Source organism: Gymnoscopelus braueri, assembly GCF_963280865.1.
Source record: "Gymnoscopelus braueri genome assembly, chromosome: 13".
Lineage (NCBI taxonomy): Eukaryota > Metazoa > Chordata > Actinopteri > Myctophiformes > Myctophidae > Gymnoscopelus > Gymnoscopelus braueri.
In genome coordinates this window covers 20,772,932-20,794,637 of record NC_137615.1, presented here as the reverse complement: position 1 = coordinate 20,794,637, position 21,706 = coordinate 20,772,932, and the positions used below count along the sequence as shown (strand labels likewise).

The following is a 21,706-nucleotide window of genomic DNA, read 5'->3' as shown; positions in this document are numbered from 1 at the left end:
TAGCGGTGGTCACCGCTAAGCACATCCTTGGCACCAGTGGCGTCGTTACGCGGGGGCTTCGGTGGCTATAGCCACCAATGTTTTATCCAAAGCCACCAATAAAAAAATAAATAAAAAAATAAATAAAACCAAAATAAAGTAACTAGAAAAAGTGCTCCTCGGAGCACAGGTCTCCGCCAGGTCAGGTAGGTTATTGTGGCCTCCTGTTGGCGCTATAATAGGCCAATGTGAAAAGGGTGCCATTTCTTCGGCCTTGCATTCACTGCATTCAATGAACTGCATTCATGATTTGAGGCATTTTGTTCAATTTTTTTTTTTTGCTAAATTAGCCCTGCTGGTGGCGCTATAACAGGCAAATGTTAAAAGGGTAGCATTTGTTCCTCAACATAGTGTGAATGTGCGTGCAAAGTTTGACCGCAATCGGACGCTGCGTTCATGATTGACAGCATTTTGTTCAAAACGGGCCACTACTGCAAACTTTAGATGTGAATCTTAGCCAATCGGGATGGAATATAATAAATTAAACGGATCCGTCTTGATCACATGACTATAGAGATCATGTGTACCGATTTGCGTGAAATTTGGATAAAATCAGAAGGAGTAATGTAAAGAAATATGTTTTAGATAAGTCGGCCACCTGGTGGCGCTATAAAAGGCAGATGTGAGAAATGCAGGGCAAAAGTTTTTCCTTGACCTCTAGGGAGCGTGCATACAAAGTTTTACACAGATTGGTGCAGTTATAGGTAAAAACATGAATCGGGCTGTTATAGCGCCACCATGAGGCTGATTAGAAAAATCTCAAGTGGCATTTCTTCCTCGGTATAGTGGGAATGTGCGTGCAAAGTTTCACGGAAAATGCATGCTGTGTTTATAATTTGAGGCATTTTGTTCAAAACGGAGCAGTTCTGCAAACTTTGGAAGCCATTTTTAGCCAATCAGGATGGAATATGAAAAATCTGAAAGACCCATTTCGTTTAATGACTATAGAGATACTGTGTACCGATTTGCGTGATGTTTGGACAAAATCTGTAGGAGTACTGTGAAAAAATGTGTTTTGAAAAAAGCGGCCTCCTGGTGGCGCTATAACAGGGCCATGTGAAAAAATTGGGGCAGAGGTTCTGAATTGGCATCCAGGGAGTGTGTGTGCACAGTTTCACTGCGATCAAGCCAACGGTGCGTGAGATTAGCTGTCCACAGACGGACGGACGGACAGACGGACGGACGGACAGGGGGTAAAACATACTCTCTCGCCATGCCTTTCGGCCTGGCGGAGACAAAAAACGTCTAAGCCCCCAACCTAGTAGAGACCTAGCGACGCCTCTGCTTGGCACAACTCAATTTAACTCTTTAACCTTTTGTACTCTTTGCTGTCCGATCTCTCAAATAGGGTTCTCAGAACCTAATTTTTGCCCTGCTGAGGAGGTAAGTACTACACTGAGTTCTTGGATCCCAGAACTTACAACTTGTACATTCAAATGTTTTCAAAAATAGCTAAAATAGATGATCTATAAGCTCACAGCGCACCACAATGTGACGCAAGGAACGTACACGAAACAAAAAAACAGAACTTCACAGGTTCTGGAAAGTTTCAGGTTATGGAATGTTCTGGGTTACACTTCTTAGTCGAAAAGAGAGAGAACATTCTTCCTGTTTGGTCTCTGAGGTGCTTTATATTCTGCGGTCCTTAATAAGGACTCACAGTGTATTTCGTCACCAGTACAGACCAAGCAGGTGCTGTGGAAAAAATAGCTGATGAGAGACAGAGATGGCTTTTCCTACCAGTCGCACTTCCACCGACTTTTCAGAGGCAGCGCGGCGCTCCAGCTCCTCCAGCGCCTTGCCTTTGTGGGGAACAGGAGGGTGATGTATGCTGTGAAGTGCAGAGGGATTCCCGTGGCCGAGGTTGGAGTGGGGGCTCCAGTTGGACAGGCTGCTCACGCCCCCCAGGTCATTGATGCTGAGTGGGGGGCTGGTGGGCATGTCGAAGTCCGAACCTTTCCGAAGGTCCTCGCCGTGCTTGGCCAAAGGACCGGAGAAATCTTCCTGCTTCTTCCAAACGCCCTCATTGGCTTGTCTGACAACAACACATTGAGATTTGAGTCATTACTGCTATGCCAACTTTGTTTAATGAGTTGCACAAGGGGAACACGTTGAAATCCTGAAAAACGGCACGCATTTTGCTGTGGAGACACTTCTATGGAAGTGCTGGCCTCAGCCGGTCACAGAGTGGGTTATGTGGTACAGTACATACTTGCGCATAGTGGCTAGGGTGTCGGTGATGGTCTTGCAGCGTTTTAATAGAGCATCCAGCCTGTGGGGTTCCTCTTTCAGGAACTTAACTGCCTCCACCTCCACCCTGAGCACCACCCGCATCTTACTCTGCAGGCCAGGGAACTGATCTGAAGGTGGAAGAGAAAATAACAATACAGCGCCATAACCATGTCATTTCATAACATGACATTTCAATATATATTTAGACTTTAGAAAGATAATTGGATTTAACTGGGCATTCTGAAGTGAGGAATTATTTTCACAGTTTGAGACAGTGTGGGACTTTGTAAGACTTTGAAAATGTTTGGCAGACTTGCTAGAATTGACTGACAGATAATCAGTCCCTCATGAGTATTACTAGAAACTCTGCCAAGCTATCGTGCGTGTGTGTGTGTGTGTGTGTGTGTGTGTGTGTGTGTGTGTGTGTGTGTGTGTGTGTGTGTGTGTGTGTGTGTGTGTGTGTGTGTGTGTGTGTGTGTGTGTGTGTGTGTGTGTGTGTGCCTGTTGTAAGCTGGTGACTCACTTTTGAGCTCTGTAAGTGTTTCTCCCAGTTTTCTCAGTACTGTAGCCTTCTCTTCCAGTTCCTGCACAGACGCCAGCTTGTGGCTGACAGAAGACTCCTTCTGAATCTCCTCCACGGACTTCTCCAGGTCACTGAGATGGAACAGACAGATGGATGATCACCAGGGATTCATGTGTTCAGACTGTGTTCAGGCGTGAATATTTCCCTCAGAATAACATGATATCAGAGTGTCAGTCGGTTATTTGCTGTGATTTATTGTGCTGGAAAAGGAAAAAATAAAAAGTGACCATTTCAAACAGCTCACTTTGGGGAACTGGAATCGTGTGGCATTTAAGGTAAACGTCACTGATTCTCAAATGTGTCGTTTCACGTCAACAAGCAGAGATTCTGTATGCTCCATGACGTGAAGCTATGCATTTGACATTATCATTCCGCAATGTCAACATTTCGTACAGAAATACACAGAAGACATAATTTCTTTCGCCACACTATATTATTGATCTCCTCACACCAGAACAAAGGGATTTAGGTTGGACATGGTGAGGTTTTTCTTTAATTCAAATCTGCAGTGACTGAAATACACACACACACGCACGCACACGCACACACACACAAACAAAGATACACGCACAAAGACACATGCACACTACTAAGCAAGACCATAATTCTGTCCTCAATACCTCAAGTAATGTGGTGAATCAAAGTTCTATAATAACGAACAGAAATAAACGTGCCCCTCGCGATGGCAATTAACAGACATTGATTCACAGAGGCGATTGAGCAAGTAGATCAATTAGCCCACAATAAAAACGCCACTCACATGCAGTATGGCCATGCAGCAAAACTACCAGCAGCATTTTTCATTTTGGAAAACCTTGCGCAACTTATCTAATGATTAAATCTCAGAGTATCTCTGTGGTTTTGCAGTCACTTCATTAATTGTTGGACCACATCAGTCCTCGGATCTTAATAAGCCTCCTGCTCTTTGCCAGGGCTAATTACAATGGCTTTTTGAGCATATCGCCTGATTTATACTTCTGCACACACCGGTGTTGCATGCCCGAAAATAGGCGATCTACTCACGGCGCATCGCACCGTGACGCATTGTGAGCTTGTACAGTAGATCTGCTATTTTCGGCGCGTGACAGAGGCGCACAACAGTGTATAAATGAAGCACTCCATCAGCCAGTGGGTGAGTCAGCTAAACATGAGCGTATGATGTTTCCACCAGGGCTGCGACCATCGATTATTTTCGTAGCTATTAGTCTATCGAAGAAGCAATTTATATATTTTTGAATTTTTGTGTAAGAATTGATTAACCACTTCTGATCTACAAGCTCTACATCACAATATAATAAATAGCCCATCTACAACGTGTCGCAATTGTGAGCTTGTATATTAATACAAAATTGTCTCTTTTAACTTATTTGGAAAGTCAATTGCCTCTAATGTCATGCTCAAAATAGATATCGACTATTTTATTAAATGATCGATTATCGATTATTTTGTTTATAATCGAGTAAATCGATTAGTTCGATTAACCGTTGCACCCCTAGATGTTTCCACTGACTGGAGCTGTTGGATGAGGAGCTCCTCTTCGTTCAGGTACTTGAGTCTCTCCTCTTCCACCAGGAGGCGCTGTCTCTGCAGAGGATCCTCCTGCTTCCTCAGGGCGTCGCTCACACGCACGTTCAGCTCCGTCTCCGTTCGCTTCAGTAGAGTCCGCACCGACTCCTGGTTCTGAAGCTGCACGGACACAACACGCACACGCACAACACGCACACGCACACGCACACACACACACACACACACACACACACACACACACACACACACACACACACACAGACAAAGGTCACACACGTCACACACATCAGATTATGTCATATGATATAATCAAATCGTCTACCAGTATGTCTGTCTGTGTGTCTGTGTGTCTGTGTGTCTGTGTGTCTGTCTGTCTGTATGTCTGTCTGTCTGTCTGTCTGTGTGTCTCAGGCATAACTCGGGCGCCATCCGCCTGTTTGACCTTAAACATGGCGTGTGACCCATATGACTCAGGGGTATAACTGCCGTGGCAATTAAAAAGGAACAACGGTTTCCGAGAACCGAAAGACCACAATATGTCTGTATAAGGGTCCGCGGAGGACACACCAAATCTCTGTTCGTTTTGGAGAGAGTGGGTGCCGGCTTCCCTGATTGGCCAACCCAACCTGTTGGCTTAACTGACTGGCCGAGCTTCAGTTAAGCGGCAGCGTGCCAATATAAGTGGCAGCGTGTGCAATGGAACAAAAAGTAAGAGATCTGGGGTCATGGGTGAAGGAAGCCGCAGCGAATAAAAGTGGCGGTGAGCAGCAAAACACGATGGATGTACTATACGAGTACATCAGATAACAGCAGTATTCCACGGGGGTGGGGTATGTATTCCCCCTACTTGATTGATTCATTGAGTGTATTTGCTGATAAAAAGAAGATAGCCCATCAGCACTTCCATGACATATAACACAAACAATATCACAGAGGATAATAACATAATAAAGCCCTATGGCTTATTTCCATTGTGGACTTGCATTGTTCCTGACTTGCATGGCCCGGAGAAGGCCGGTGCCTGAAGGGCAATGGCCTAGTAAAATGTTAATACATTATATACAGTGTACACAGTTATACAAGTGGTACACTGTAATATCCTGGGTGTTCATTTACTCTGAAAGTGTACAAATGGAACCAAATGGAGGTTCCATTACACTCTCAGTGTAACACTCAGGATTTTATTATTTAGAAATTCCAGTTAAAGGATAAGCCCCTTGAGATGCATCATCTTGTTTTCGAGAGGGTCCTCAAGCACAACACACAAACAATAACAATAAATAGAACATTCCAACAGACATACCAATCAACATAACTACAACAACAAGGACATACACATAGGGGACATACACATAGGGGCTCTCAAACCACACTACATCTGTTACCAATATCATCTCAAATAAAACACCATAAGAAAACTAATACATTAAAAAATAATAATAATAGTAAAGAAATACATTAAAACATTTATAAATAAAAAAGTATTAAAGCAACAAACCAAAATAAGAGCAGCTTATAAAAATAAAAATAAATGAACACTTGGAAATATTTAATTAATGAATTGATCTAAACGAAACAGGCAAGTTGTTCCAGTCCGACAGTTACAGTGTACACCAGGGGTCTGCAACCTTTTTGACATGAAGTGCCATGTTTTTATTTTCTTGATAGTCAGTGTGCCATATCAACATTATGTTTAATTATGACAGATCCAACTTTTATAAAAAATGTCTTCTCCTTTTATAATACAAATATTAATGAATTAATGAATATGTGCAGCATGTAATTATTATAAGGTTTTAAAAATATATATATTGGTAGTTTTTGATTGGAGACGGACAGGAAACAGGGAGAGAGAGATGGGGAGTCGGGAACGGGACTCGAACCCGCGATGCGCTGTCAGGCTACATTACAGCCTAAGTGCCCGGACCGCTAGGCCAGCGGACCAGGCCGTGCAGGATGTAATTTGCATACAGATGTCAGGGGACTTAATTTATTGACTACATTCTTTTCATTTTTTTTATTTTTTATGATTTGTACTTTATTTTCTTTTTTAGACAAACATACAAAACATTTACTTTCAGCGTCGTAGCAAGCATAATGAGACAAAACATACAATAGACATCACAAGAACAATCTTCATCAAATAGCAACATTACTGACCATCATAACGAGACAAGACATACCATACACACAATACAAACAAACAAACAAACAGTGAAAACATAAAGACAACAACAACTAAAAGAAAAATCTAAAATACAGTTCACAGAAGCATACCGCCCGCAGTCTACCACAGCCCTACCCCAGACAAATTTATCCTAAGAATCTTTATGGTTAATGAAGCTCACACTGAGCCGGAAACGTCATCCAAGACCTGTAGCATGTAGATGATAATGTCCCCATTTAAAATCATATTTATCCATCCTGTTGAGCAATCTATAAGACAATCTCTCATATGGGGCCAGTTGACCCAAGGACTTGAACCACAGAGAAGGAACCGGTGCAGATGGGTCCTTCCAGGCCCTGACCACCAATCTCCTGCCTAACATAAGGGCATTTTGAATCCACTCAGCTAAGGAGGGAGAGACAGTTATTCTTTTCATTTTTTAATATTTTATTTTAAAAGAAGAATCCCCTCTCTCACACTTATGCCAGTGTGCCAATGTTGGCACCCGTGCCTACCCCTGGTGGACACAGTAACATCCGGAGTGTTAATTTAACTCCGAGAGTCTATTAAAAAACAACGTTCAGAGTTAACGCTGCTGTGTATGTACTGTAGACCCTGTACATTGTGTTGAGAAATGCATTGCATAGCACTATCCCATGTCGGTGTTCGTCTCAGGTGAATACCTCGCGGAATGCCATGAAACGCCCTTCCTGGCAGGATGACTCTGGCGTGAACGTAGAGAAAAAACACACTGCGGCCCCAAGCCTTTCAAAAGCCACGCCAGTGATTTACAACGGCTGCACTAAACGTGCACTGCATATGTCCCTGCGTTTTATGCATTAGACGCTTTTCTTTCTGTACCACTGTACTGTACCGTATGTCCTTCCGCATGTCCTGCATGTGAGGAGAATGTGCGTTGGTCCGTCCTTGGCTACTTACATGAATTTGAATTATTGTTTTGTGTGTTTTTTCCTTCATAACCAATTACTCCGTCCTTGAAAACAATGTGGTGTGCTGCATAAGTACTTTGCTGTCTGAGCTGCTGCAGGGAACCCAGAGTGGAAGCAAATAGCAAATAAAATGGTGTGTGTGTGCGCCCGTGCGTGCATGCGCGAGCGTAAGTTGCATACAGTACACTGTACAGTATGTTCATTTGTGGATGCTGATAACAGAAATCTCTCCTATTTCATATTTATTTTATAAGATTTTATATATCTTTTCTACTTTTTTAAAGTAGCAACAATCATTTTTTTACATTATCGAAACACTTTGGGTACGACGACAAGTATTAACATGTGCTTGTGACAAAAGTGTAACTTTTTTCCATTTCCTGAAAAATATCGATTTTGGACAAGCAAAGTTTCCGCCTGACAGCGACAATATCCAAGTTCCACTTACTCAATACAAACGTATCTATGACAAGAGAACTACAGTAAACATGAACCCAATACTCCACCAGTGTTTTTGCATGTAATGCAAGTTTGCTCCAATGAAAGCACCTGCTTAGCAGAAAAAATTAATCATTGATTGACCTCATGTTACAGGAAACGAAGCAGAACATTGATACCAGTAATGTTGAAAATTACCAAGGATTTGCTCCATGGAGGCAGTACATTAAAAGGCCATTAGCAGTGATGCTAGGGCACCAGTCCAAACACACAGTAAAGTCGGCAGTGTTATTTTCTCCATCTGTAACTCTGAGAGTGTACAAATGTAACCAAATGGACCATTGTGTGTCCATTTGGTTATATACACTCTCAGAGTTTAATTAACACTACATATTTTGACTGCGTGCGTCCGGGCGCGTGCATGTGCGAAACACACGAGCGCACGCACGCGCGTGTGTTTCCTCAGCATTATGCTCCATCTCTCCCGTTTACACTTCTCTCCTGGACACTGTCTGCATAATTCATAAAGCACATGTATAATTCATCCTGTTTGTCGTGTCCATGGGCAACAGGGTGGGTTAAAGGTCAGGGGTCATGTTTGGCCACACATCCAGGTGTATGTCAACTGGTCTTGTCTAATGAGCATGGATTAGTTCCAGTTAGCTCTACATTTCAGTCTAGTTCCAGCATGGTTTAAGCCTTCTTTCCACAACTGCTTTGAGGCCAAATGAAGCACCATAACTCTGAGAGTGTACACATGGAACCTGTACTGCATTTGTACACTCTCTGAACTGGACCCCACTTTGAGAACCACTGGATTAAGGCGTGCCACACCGTGCCATACTCAAGTGTTCCAGGATGGTCTAGTTCCAGCATGGTTAAGTTCCAGCATAGTTTAAGCCTTCTTTCCACAACAGTTCTGAGGCCAAATGAAGCCACACCGTGCTGCACCGCACCATGCTCATGTGTTCCAGAATGGTTTAGTTCCAGGTTTAGTAGCTGTCCATTTCAGTCCTGGGCCTGTTTAAGGAGCCTGTGGACTACTTGGGAATTTTCCCCACTTTTTCAAACGGGTTTTCAAACCATTTCATGTCACCCCCAAATTGACTTTGGGGGTGACCCCTCAAGGACACCTGGGGGTCCCCAGACCCCACTTTGAAAATCACTGCTCCTAGTGTGGCGCTTTAGAAGAGCAGTTCAACTAATCCAGTGAATTGGTGTAACATTCTAACATGCTAAACGAGGTAAACCTTGGTCTACTGCCCAGGACCTGCACTGCAACCTACTGTATGCTCATTCAGTGCCTGATTGAACACTGAATGAATGTACAGGACTAGTCTGAATAAAGTGTGAATAAATATGGTGATTTGGACTGTAATTCTATCCTTCTCTCTGCCCTCTCTCCTTGACAGCCAGTGAAAGCATTTAACTCAACATAAAAAGGGAAACCGCAGATGACCCCATCTCTTTTATAATTTCATCTTTTTACCTATATCCTGTACTCTTATAGTCTTTTATGTGATTATGTGTCCAATCGCCGCACAGAATTTGTGCCTCTTCACAGCGCGGCATCTGCCTGACCCTTTAAATGTGAACTGAACCCAGTGTTTTATCTTTCTTACAGTATGTTTCATCATAGGTTCTCAAATGATTCAATGTCCTCAATGTGTCAGACAGTACAGCTACAGTATAACCTGTGCCTTTATGACTGTATACTGTAGTATTGAAAATTCTATAAACAACAAAGCCAATTGGCCGTTTTGCTTGAAACCTCACCCCAGTATACTGTAGAACTGACCCGTCCGGACACGTGGAAGCTGCGGGGGGAACTATAGTTTGTACGACAGACGGTGCAACTGTTGGTATTTGTGGTGCGGCCTAAGGGCAGAAGTTAAAGCTATTTTGGAGGTATGCTATATAGAGGCCCCTCAACATGCAATTCTAATTTGGGTATGACTGGATGTTGCGTTCATGATATACATGTATGGATTTTTTTTTTTAAGAAATGCACCCCGCCCACAAATTTGTGAAGGAAATTACAGGCAAACGGTATACAGTATCAATACCCTGTTTGACTGTCACAAGACACACAAGACTATTTGTGCAAAATTTGGTGGAAAGAAATGTTCTGCAATGATCAGTGACATTTGTAGCATTTATGACACTTCCTGGAAGTGAAATCGCTTTTGGCTCTGCCTTGTTTAGAGAACACTCAATGATTACATTTTGGGGTAGATCGGATATTGATTGCATGTTATGCAAAAAAGAAAAATCACAACTCAAGAGATAACGTGTGTTTGTTTGTGTGAGTTTTGGACAAAATATGTAGGAGTAATAGCAAAAAGTGTGTTCTCAAGAAAATGCAAGGAAATGGGCCTATATGGGGAGTTGGGTCAAGAATCAAGGTCCAAAAAATCCAGGGGAAAACAAATCTATAGTTCCAGAGCTATAGGCCAAAACGTAGTTGTAGTAGCTCCACATTGAGGCCAATTTTAAAAATGTGGGGTGGAGGTTCTTCCTTGGCCCACTGGGAGCGTGCATGCAAAGTGTCACGCCAATTGGTCCAGCAGTGTCCGAGATTTGTTGCAGACAGACAGACAAACACACACATGGACAGGGGTGAAAACGTTCCAGCCTGGCGGAGATAATCATAAGCTAGCCTGGTATCCAGCCTGCTTCGCTACGTTCGGCGGACTTTTTTTTCTCTCTTCGCTTCTCAGTCTGGAAAGCCTCCTATCTCCAAGGGAGGCGGGACATGCCAAAAGGTTCGAATCGAACCTGGGGCTTCTGATTGGTCTGTGGTGCGGGGCGGGACCAAAAAAACAGTGTGATCGTTGTGATTCGTCATTTGTTTGAACAACATCCAATCAGCAACGACGTTGCCCAACGTAACATATGTAGTTCCAGTGTAGTTCTGCAAAACCTCCCAATGGGAGGCTTTCCAGACTGAGAAGCGAAGAGAGAAAAAAAAGTCCGCCGAACGTAGCGAAGCAGGCTGGATACCAGGCTAATCATAAGCAGCAGGTATCTCACCTGCATCTTGCGCAGCTGGCCCAGCTGTTTGCGCAGGTCTGTGGCATTGTGCTGCAGGTCGTGCAGGTGGAGTTGCATCTGTAGCCGGCCGACGTTATCGCCTGGGCCTGCATTGGAGGATGGAGGAGGCATCAGAGCCAGGGGGGCCGACGGCGTGAGAGCTGCCAATCACAGAGCAGGACACCGGGGTCACAGGGAGGTGATGGAGAAATTAATTGCTGCTACTGTGAGCTGTGACTGTCATCTTCAGCCAGCCACACTCGCACGCACGCATACACATCGCACATACTTACTGTATAAACACATACACAAGGCCAAGGGCACTGATGGCACTTGCAAGCGCACAGCAGCACTTAACACACTCGCACACAAACACAAACACACACACACACACACACACACACACACACACACACACACACACACACACACACACACAGCAGCACAAATTAATGCAAAACGCCATATTCACAAACCTCTTCCAGCCCCGTTGGGAATGTACTAGAGGTGTGCCCTCATGCTGTTAGTGATCCACAGAGAATTGCAATCAGTCTCTATTCAGTAGTGTGACATACAGTACACACAGGGGTATAACCATGCTCTTATCTACCTCAGGGCTTTGTGATTATGGCCATTAACCTCCCTACCAACCTCCAGCACACCACAATACACACACACACGCACATACACACACGCAGCCCGGAGTCTCTGACAAAACATCCCTCTGAATTTCACAAATGCATAGCCAGACTGAAATTCAGAAGGAGAGACAGGACCAGACCAGACACAGGGCCAGTGACAGGAACAGATCAAGGCCTGTTCTCTGGAGGAATCGATCGGAGGAGGCACACGGGAGGATAGACACCACTAGCCAGCCACCCAGCCCAGGCTGTGAGAGCGACACCACACACCCACACAGACGACAGAGCCATGAAGACGAGAGAGAGAGATTGGATAAAGGAGAAATGAAGGGTGTGAGGTAGGAGAGAGCAACTACCTTTCCGCTTCAGCCGTCCAGCTGAAATATAGAAAGAGTGAGCCAGTTACAAGAGATTAATGAGGGAGAGAGGGAGATAGAGCAGGGAATCTCTAGAGTTCAAATGTACTGATGAACCCCTGGAAACATTGTTAATTGATTACTGTGGTGTAGAGACCCCCATTCACAATAGAGCTCGTCATTTTAGTGTTCAAAATGCGAGCAAGTTTTCACTCAGTGTGGTTAGTGTATGAATGAGAGCGACTAGAATTAACGAGTCCTGCACAAAGGCAAAACAGGCTCCCTGTAACGACAACCAAACGTGACTCTTGTTCCTATGCAAATGAGCTTGGCTGTGCATGTATGGACAGGAACGAGAATTGACAACTGTTAATTTATACACAGTGATAAACTGTGGAACGTTTCCTGAACGTTCTATTCCTCAGAATATGCATGTTCATACTGACACAGAACATGAACGTCTGCAGTTGGTAACAACAGTTGTCGACAAAGACGCTAATGTGAAAGTAGACAATGTCTCCGCTTAAGGTTTACTGTATTGATTTGGCATTATTTCAATCTATAAGAAGCTCCAATGGCAGTTACAGCCCTGTGCTGTCAATGTAAAGCTCTGGCCATTGAAAGGTTATCTCCATAGATTATTAAATGCCAACGTGTTTTTTGGGGAGGGGGTTTTGTTCCTCTTAATGATATGGGGAGAAGGTGAAACAGGAATGGGAATATAAAAAAAAAAGAGATTGTGACTGTGACTGATGGGGGGGAAAAGCCAGAGAGGGAGAGGGATGAGGAAGTCATACTGAAAATGTAGCTGACAGAGATAATTCTGACTTGATCCTGCAATAAGCAGTTCATGTCAACGAAATACTGAATTAAATCTATGCACTCTTAAGAATTCCAATTGCACCCTTCATTTCCCCAACTCGATAGATTTAAAGCCTAGAAAGGGGAAGTTCACTAAAAAATGTCTTTATTTCTATTGTTTAATCATCCCCCAATGAATACAAGGAAATTTTTCACTATGAGTGCTGTTTTGGAGTTTATAAACAGATTTTGGATATAGTTTTGCTGTTGCTAATCTCGACTACTCTAATTCATCAAGTATTTTCTTCGTTTTTGGATTCTTCCTCTTTAACCCTGGCATCCAAATTCTGGGCATGTCAGTATAGGCAAAAAAAGAAAAAGAAAAAAAGAAGAAAAAAAAGAAATTCGAACTACGTCCACTATGTTCATAAAATAGCAGCTCTACAAGGTCACAACACATCACTTGTAGGCCGGCTAGTTTCAAAATGATTTAGAAATGTGTTAAGTGGTTTTAATAGGGGCATATTTAGTAGGGCCATGCATATAAAGAACAAAAATGAGAGAGTTCCTGAAGGGTACTGAGATAGAAAGCATTCAGCTAACAGAGAGGTCACGATCACACTGCTCACGGACTGTACTCACTTCCAGTGGCGGAGCCGTCACTGTTGGATTCGGTCTTCTCGCTGGAAGAGAAAGGTAAGGGCCGTGAGAACTCCGCCCCTTGGTCCGGAGGGCAGCCCGCCATCATGCAGAGACGCAGCAGGCCGCATCTGAGGATCAACGGCCACAGGGCAAGGCAATTACAGTGCTAATGCTAGTAGTGCTACTGCTGGACACTAACACACATGATGTACACCAGCGGTTCCCAAACAATAGCCATTTTTGGGGTCACGGATACATTTTTATTCGTTGCAGGTTTTTTCAAATGTTTTCTACCATTTGTATTATTATTGTTTTTGATTGATAAAAAACACCCTACATTTTCAGAGATTTCCCCCCCAAAAGAAATAATGAAAATAGCAGTTGCGATGCATTGTGAGCTTCTTGATCAGCTATTTACACTATTAAATAGGGCTTAAGTGTCAGATTCTTCATAATGTATTTTTGAAAGTGTGGGTCCTGCAGACACCAAATGTACTTTTTGGGTCTCGAGCTTAAAACGTTTGGGAATCCCTGATGTACAAACACTGTCCTGTACAATGCCCTGCTCTTTATGGGATCTTATTATATGATGATTATGTCCTGTTTAGATCAATGGGCTGAACAGCTGTCTTGCAGATTCCACTGTATCAATGTGCTGTGTGCCCTACAGATGTTTTGTGTGGCTGTACTTACACCATGCTTACACAAAACAAGTGCACCATTTCACTGCACAGAGCTGCTAATGGTTCTGAAAACAGCTTGCTACTTGTTGCTGTCCGTGTGTCTCAGCTTGCAGCTTGGTGGGCTAATGGGGGTATAATAGAATGTCTTACGTGCTGTCGCTGTCCGGCGCTCTGGTCAGAACACTCTGAACCAGGCCAGTCAGACTGGCTATCTGTTTCTCCATGGCTTCCATACGCTCCAGACGTTGGTCCCTAAACAGTGTATATGTCATAATAATCACATCATAGTTAGGCCACACAGTGGTGCATCGGCACATAGAACATTGCATTTGGGAAAAAAGTATACTTTATGCTATGCATATGGTAGCCTTTAGTAATCAGGCAAAGTACTGTGTTCACTCCTCACTCCTCGCACAGACTCCTCACACAGACTCTGATACTGACCTACTACTGTCTGAGTCCTGTCCAGACATCGTGGAGCCGAAACCGGACATGGCCCTGCCTCCCTCTCCAGGCCCGACTGTGAGACACAGTGGATCCGAGCCGGAGCTGGGCCTCGACTTTGGGCTCTCTACAAAAACAGAGGAGGAGGCGGAGTCCTTACGGAAGCTCTGCCTGACGGGGGAGGCCCTACTGAGGGAGCTGGAGTACGAGTCCCTGTCCCTCTGCCCCATGTCCGGGATCTTCTGTGGAGAGGAGGGGGGCATCCGGAAGCCCATGCTGCCCAGCGTAGCTGAGGAGTACGAGTCGGAGTAGAGTGAGCCGCCCGCCTTGTAAATGGGGTCGTCCAGGTCCCCCTGCAGGGCAGCGGCTGAGTAGGTGCTGAGGGAGCGAACAGAACCACGGCGGTAAAGCCCACTGGAGACGGGAAAGCTAAAGGGGTCTCCGATGGCGGCTAAAGACTGAGTGGAGGCGATGCTGAGACGGCCCTCGTGCACCAAGCTGTAGGGGTCCGCGTACAGTCCGTCGTTCTTCATCAGCACCATGTTCTTCCCGGAGACCTCTTCGTCGGGCTTGACATCACGGCGCTCCAGGATGGCGCTGGGCGAGGGGGACAGGCCGGAGTTGGGGCCGTGGCCGGCGTTGGGGTGATGCGGGTGCTGTGGCTGCTGCGAGTGGGACCCCGGCCCCGCAAAGGATGGCGGGCGGCCCCCGCTGTAGGAGAGACGTGAGCGGGATGGGGAGCCCGAGGGGGGCGAGGCTGAGGAGGAGGGCAGGGTGTTCATGCGGCGAGTGGGGGAGGAGTCGCGAGACGAGTACACCATCTCCCTCTGAAATGACAAGTGGGAAGGGGGGGGGGTTACCATGGAGACCCTGGCGACTGGTGTTCGCCGCGAGTCAAGCTGACATGAGGGTGACCTGGGATTGTCTATATCTGCCAATGCTACATTTCATTTGCCCCACAGCACAATTATTCCCCAAACAAAGGTGAATTGTGTAAATTGGGCAGCAGCTAGGTGTGCAACAGAATGTGTTCAGCAATGTTGATTGAATTCAGCATCGACTATTTCTGGCGATGCACTGCAAAAGTGAAAGGCGAGATCTGTAAAGATTTAAGAGAATCTTAAGATGTCCAGCTCTATAATGTATTGAGCTTTCATCTCGCCAGAATGAAGCGTTTGACTCTGAGCTGGTAGCCAGGATACTGTCCTATCTAGATACATCAATTTCTTCTCCTTAGGAGAATAGTAGGCATTAGAATGGATCGTTAAGCAGGACAATAGCAGTATGCATTGCACGACAAGTGGGGCCAAATGAAGCACAGTCTCAGTTACTACCCTCCTCATATCCTTAACCACTTGAACCATAGCATCTACTATTCTGGGGGGAACATTCGCAATGCGACATGTTGTGAGCTATGTAGATTGGCTATTTTTGGTGAAGAGATTGGTGTAGAGGGAGGGCATAATTAGTTTAATAAGTAGAGAGGGTTTAAGTGGTTAACCTAAGTTAACCATACAGTACCAAACCCATGCCTAAACTTAACCAAACAAACTGTGGCTAATCTTAAATAAAATGTATTAACTAAACCAAACCAAACCCATGTATAAACATAACCTAAACTAGTGCTAAAGTCAACCTTTATTAATTTGGCAGTTTGCGCAATGCATCATGGGTATTGTCCTGCAAAATGATCCATTTATGCCACCTCAGTACAATGAGTGACTGCAGGAGAATGCTACTCCTCACTCATAGCAGAAGCATCAGCATATCTTATTCTCTACCACGATTGAACTAGATTTTTCCCCCCTCTTTCACTTTTCTTCTTCTCTTTCACATTTCTTTGTAAAGCAAGTGGTATAGTATTTCTGTATTGTGTTGCCTCTGCCTTTGTTTTCTCTCAATCTACTCCTATTGCGATTCCTTTCATGCAGCTCTCGAGCCAAATATTTCTCCCAACTTTTCCATTCGTTTTTCAGCATCCCAGCTAGCGCTATTATACAGCACTGTTTGATGCATACCGCACACCGGTGTAGGACAAAAGGATCTGCAACATTACGTCCTCACGCTCACACATAAACTTATACTGTACGCACAGAAACGCATACAGTACACATGCACGCAAAAACTTTTCACATTAAAAAGCAGATAAGCCACACAGCACACACACCGGACCAATTCACGTCAATATGTCAGTTAACATGCAGTGCAGCTTGCATTTGATCTCCAGCAGAGCCGGGCGCGGAGAGGAGAAAAGACGACCTGCGCCATTCAATCTGTAAAACAGCTGCAGTAACTTCAAGGTTTGTCAAAGTATTGATTTAGTTGTACTTAAGGGTTTCTCTCTATTATATCCTATTATTAACTGAATAAACACAGAAACACTGCTGTACACGTACAAGCAAGCACGCACGCACAAAAGCGTGCACGCGCACGCACGCACACGCACACACACACACACACACACACACACACACACACACACACACACACACACACACACACACACACACACACACACACACACACACCCACCCACACACCCACACACAGCACAGTCTGTTCTGGTTTATGTACTGTATGCTTAATGGCTGATTGATTCTTTGCGTTGTGTGAATAATGCAGATGGTAAACAGTGTTTTGTAACACAAAAAAAAACATAAAAACCAAAACAAACTCCAGGCTTAACTCGTTTCAACTACAACAGATACTGCTCAAGGTGTTCTTTTTTCTGTTCAGATCACAGAGGAACATTGTTCTCTGGTGTCACATCAACAGATGGCCCACTTGGAGATAAGAAAATGCATTTCCAGAAGGAATAGCTGGTAAATTACTAACCCACATACGCTGCCCCAACTGTTTGCAGGTTATTGCTGGGAAAAGTAAAAAAGAAAAACACACCCTCTATTACCCTGTCTAAGAAACCCACAGTCTCCATTTATTTACAGCGCTGTAATACAATAATATAAACAGGTAAATGTGCTATTCTAGGCTATAAGATCAGATTTGTATGAGATCTGCAAGGATTACTCTTAAAGGGATACTTGGCCAATTTTCAACCTAATACCATGTTGTGAGGAGATCAATAATAGTGTGACAAAAAATACCCCATGTTTTCTGTGTACTTCTCTGCAAATAGTTGACATTGCGAAATGGCGATAAAAAAAAAAACGCAACGATGCGTTTGATCAACATTTTGCAGAGGAAAACAGAAGATATAGGGTATTCTTATACTAAATCTGGGGTCTTCAACTTTTTTAGGCTAAGGATCCCCTAGCTGAGAGAGAGATGAAGTAGGGACCCCCACAACATATTGTAAAATTGTGTTGCAGATTAAACGTTTTCATAGATTTCATAGATAGCTTATAGACTTGTTTGACAGCAGTGTATGTTGGATTCAAGTTATGTTCAGACATTTAGTTTTGACAGTTAAACCGTCAAAATAGAAAACTTGACCTTTCAGTCTTTACTTAGTCTGCTCTTTTTTCCCATAACACCAAATCTCTTAACGCCTCACAGCTTGTAGATCTACTATTTTTGGTTAATGTCCCCCTCAGAATAGGGATGCTAAGGTTTAAAGTGGTTAATGAAAAAAATAAAATCCTATCATTTAGCGGTAACTCTGAGGATCCCTTAGGGGTCCCGGACCCCCTGTTGAAGACCCCTGCACTAAATTATTGATCTCCCTCACATCAGAACAATGGAATTTAGGTTGAAAGTTTCCCTTTAAATAGCCCTCCAAATGTACGTCACTCAATCCCCACCCCTCCATACCCTTCCAATCCACCCTGCTCACCCTCAGGTCCCCGTTAGCCAGGTGTGGTGCGGCGGGGTAGGATGCGTAGATGGGCTCCTTGCGGTAGATCTTGATGATGCTGCGGTCCTGGATGTCCCTGACATCCTCCAGCTCGTAGAAAACGTTGCGCGCCTCGTCCTTGATCAAAATGGCCGTGTTGGGCGACTTGAGCATGCCCGCCGTCAGCTTCTGGGGGAACATGTGCACGATGAGCGCGTGCAACGTGTCCAGGCTGCTTAGCTCGTGGGTGATGTGCACGCGCCGCGTCTCATCCCCGAACTGCAGGAACAGCACACCTAAAAAAAATAAAAATAAGACAGGGTCTAATAACTCAGGTAGGTGACAGAATGTCAGCCAATCAGGAGAGAGTACCCATTTTTATAGTGTTCCAGCTCCAATTTTGTCTGCTCATTTCTTTGTGTCATAACTTCCAATTTCACTTGTTTAATCTGTATCCTGACTGAGTTCTCTATCCTGATTGGATAAAATTGGTATCCTGAACTGAAAATGCATTTTCTGTTTAATAAAGAGCTGGAGAGACGTAGAGACTCCTGTTACTGAACAAACACTCTATAGCAATGAGTACTATCAGCATATAGAGCTATTTAACACTTATTTTAACCAAAGAAAATCACTTACTGTACTACCTACCTTTAGATATTTTAAATATATATAAAACATATGAGAAAGAAATGCAGGGATATACCTCCTTCGCCCACTGGCAGCATGCACAAAACATTTAGCAGGGATGGTTTGTGAGATTAGCCCCATATACAGAATCACAGACAGACCCATTTCTAGATGGCTCGCCTCACAGAGCCATGAAAAGGGTGTCAGACCGAGATGATGGAGAAGAAATGATGACAAGAAAGAACAAAGAAAGGGAGATGATGACAGTCAGGAAAAATGAGGGCGATGCTGCGGGGAGAGAGCTGAAAACAAAGGGGCGCACACAATAAAATCCTCAGTGATAAATATAACCAAATGCGATTGGACCAAATGGTCCATTTGTTTATATTTGTTCACTCTCTTGAGTTCAATTAACACTCAGGATTTTACAGTGAACCCGTAGTTCATACAGAGACAGAGACAAGTGAGACTGACAGGTCCACTGTGTTCTAGCTCTTCAAAACGGCTCCTCATCAGTCACTGTCAGGACAGTTTTACAGCTGCCTCTTTATCCCGCCGTGCTTGGCATAACCTTATGCCTCCGTGTTTATGAGTCTGAGCCAGGCTATACACTAATCCTCTCCTCACTGCCATGGCCTTACGGTACTAAACCTGTCTTGTTTAGTTTTTTTTTTACCCCAACAGTCCCATAATAACCTGTCCTCGCCTCGATATGCTAATAGAGATGTACTGTAACACTTCAATATGTGAACAGTTCCCACAACCTACCTTACTAAATCGTATCGCTGTAATAGTGCCACAGTGAATGTGAGCACTCTAAGAGGTGTACTGTACACGCTTAACTGCACTAGGTGAGAGATAATATATCAGTGTAATAAAGGTCATTAAGTGATGATGGTAGATGGTGTACTTGTGCTATATTGTATGAAATCTGTTTTTAAAATGGCGACACATTAACTTGAAACGTGACATGTCTGACGAGATCATCTGTGTTCTCGTGGCATAGATTGTTCACAACTATTAATGTGCAGAGACATAACATCACAAATCATTAGACTTATGACTGCAAGGAGTTATTTTGAACATAAAGCTGTGCAGTGGGAGCAATTAGACGCTCAAGCTGTTGAAGTGAGAATACCCCATCCCAATCCACTGTACCTCTGAAAGCACAGCATACATAGCCACACATTACAGAAGCTAATTATGGCAGCTGTCAACATTGCTCCAGCTTAATATATACTTTATATATATATTATACATGTAGATAAATAGATAGATATCTTTTTTATTAAAGTGTCCGCAACATACAAGTTAAAAAGTTGAGGACCACTCACAAGGGGTTGTGGGACACAAAAGAAATAAAACATACATTATAGTATACTGTATATTTGCATACATTATATATATATATATATATATATATATATATATATATATATATATATATATATATATATATATATATATATATATGTATATATATGTATATACTTACACAGTATATACATATATACATACACGCACGCACGCACGTGCACGCACACGCACACACACACACACACACACACACACACACACATACACACACACACACACACACACACACACACACACACACACACACACACACACACACACACACACACACACACAGTGTTACATCATGTGTACAAGTATGTTAATAGACCATATTCACATGACGGCCATTTTGTGGTAACTTCATACTCAGGGGGTATAAAGTAAAAGTATGAGATAAAATGGCGGCTGTGTCAATGTGGTCCATGCATCCATGACCCTTACCTGGCGAGCGTAGCTTGCTCTGACTGGCGGAGCGGGACAGCGGCAGGCTCTGGCGGAAGCGATTCATGCGGTTGAATCCCAGCGGCATGTCGGCCTCGGACATGGTCTCCAGGGATTCGGCCGAGGCGAAGGAGAGCTTGGCGGCCTGGTCAGCGAGCCCAGACTGAGTTGACTGAGAGTGCCGCGGGCTCCGGCTCTGTAGAGGAGGCAGGCACACACCAACTCAAAGTGTTATTATTGAGAAGAGAAAGCGAGAGAGAGAGGGAGGGAGAGAGACAGAGAGAGAGAGAAAGAAAGAGAGAGAGAGAGCGAGAGAGAGAGGGATGGAGGGAGGGAGAGGGAGAGAAAGAGAGGGAGAGAGAGAGTCGGTTGGATTGAACCGGGCTGATGGAGGACAGAGTGGACAGAATGTTAAAAAGAAGGAACACACTTGTGCGCATGCACAGTGCACACAAACAACACACACACACACACACACACACACACACACACACACACACACACACACACACACACACACACACACACACACACACACACACACACACACACACACACACACACACACACACACACACAGCAAGATTAACGACAACGTCGCAATGGTTTAGCTACCAGTAATTCACTGACAATTACTGGCGTTGTGGTGTCTGACATGTCTTACTGCAGCACAAAAACGGTCACCCAAGGTAAGGCTGTGTGGTTGGCACAAAACCTCAGGACATCGCGCTTAGAGGAAACACCTCTGAGGATACACAAAACAACTCCAGAGTCTGTACGTATGTCAGTTTTGCCATAAGCGCATGTCGGGTTTGGGGTTGATTCGATGGTGCTGTGGTTGTAGAACGTCCTGAGGATGCGGGGGCTCATGCTGAATTTGTTCAGTCGCCTGAGGCAGTACAGACGTCGTTGAGCCTTTTTCCCACCACGTGCGTGGTGTGTGTGGC

General features: G+C 44.2%; 1 protein-coding gene across 1 annotated transcript in view; it reads right to left on the bottom strand.

Annotated features, from left to right (window-relative positions):
• Nucleotides 1–21,706, bottom strand: part of srcin1a (SRC kinase signaling inhibitor 1a) — a gene marked incomplete at its 3' end in the record, with an annotated part of 60,537 nt that overhangs the window by 23,638 nt on the left and 15,193 nt on the right. Inside the window, exons 3-13 of the mRNA XM_080448203.1 lie at nt 20,760–20,955; nt 18,330–18,625; nt 14,533–15,363; nt 14,243–14,328; nt 13,410–13,537; nt 11,967–11,987; nt 10,970–11,130; nt 4,365–4,540; nt 2,795–2,925; nt 2,252–2,399; nt 1,780–2,074 (exon numbers count right to left, since the gene is read on the bottom strand). Coding sequence (XP_080304329.1) covers nt 1,780–2,074; nt 2,252–2,399; nt 2,795–2,925; nt 4,365–4,540; nt 10,970–11,130; nt 11,967–11,987; nt 13,410–13,537; nt 14,243–14,328; nt 14,533–15,363; nt 18,330–18,625; nt 20,760–20,955 — 2,469 coding nt within the window. The remainder of the gene's footprint in view (nt 1–1,779; nt 2,075–2,251; nt 2,400–2,794; nt 2,926–4,364; nt 4,541–10,969; nt 11,131–11,966; nt 11,988–13,409; nt 13,538–14,242; nt 14,329–14,532; nt 15,364–18,329; nt 18,626–20,759; nt 20,956–21,706) is intronic.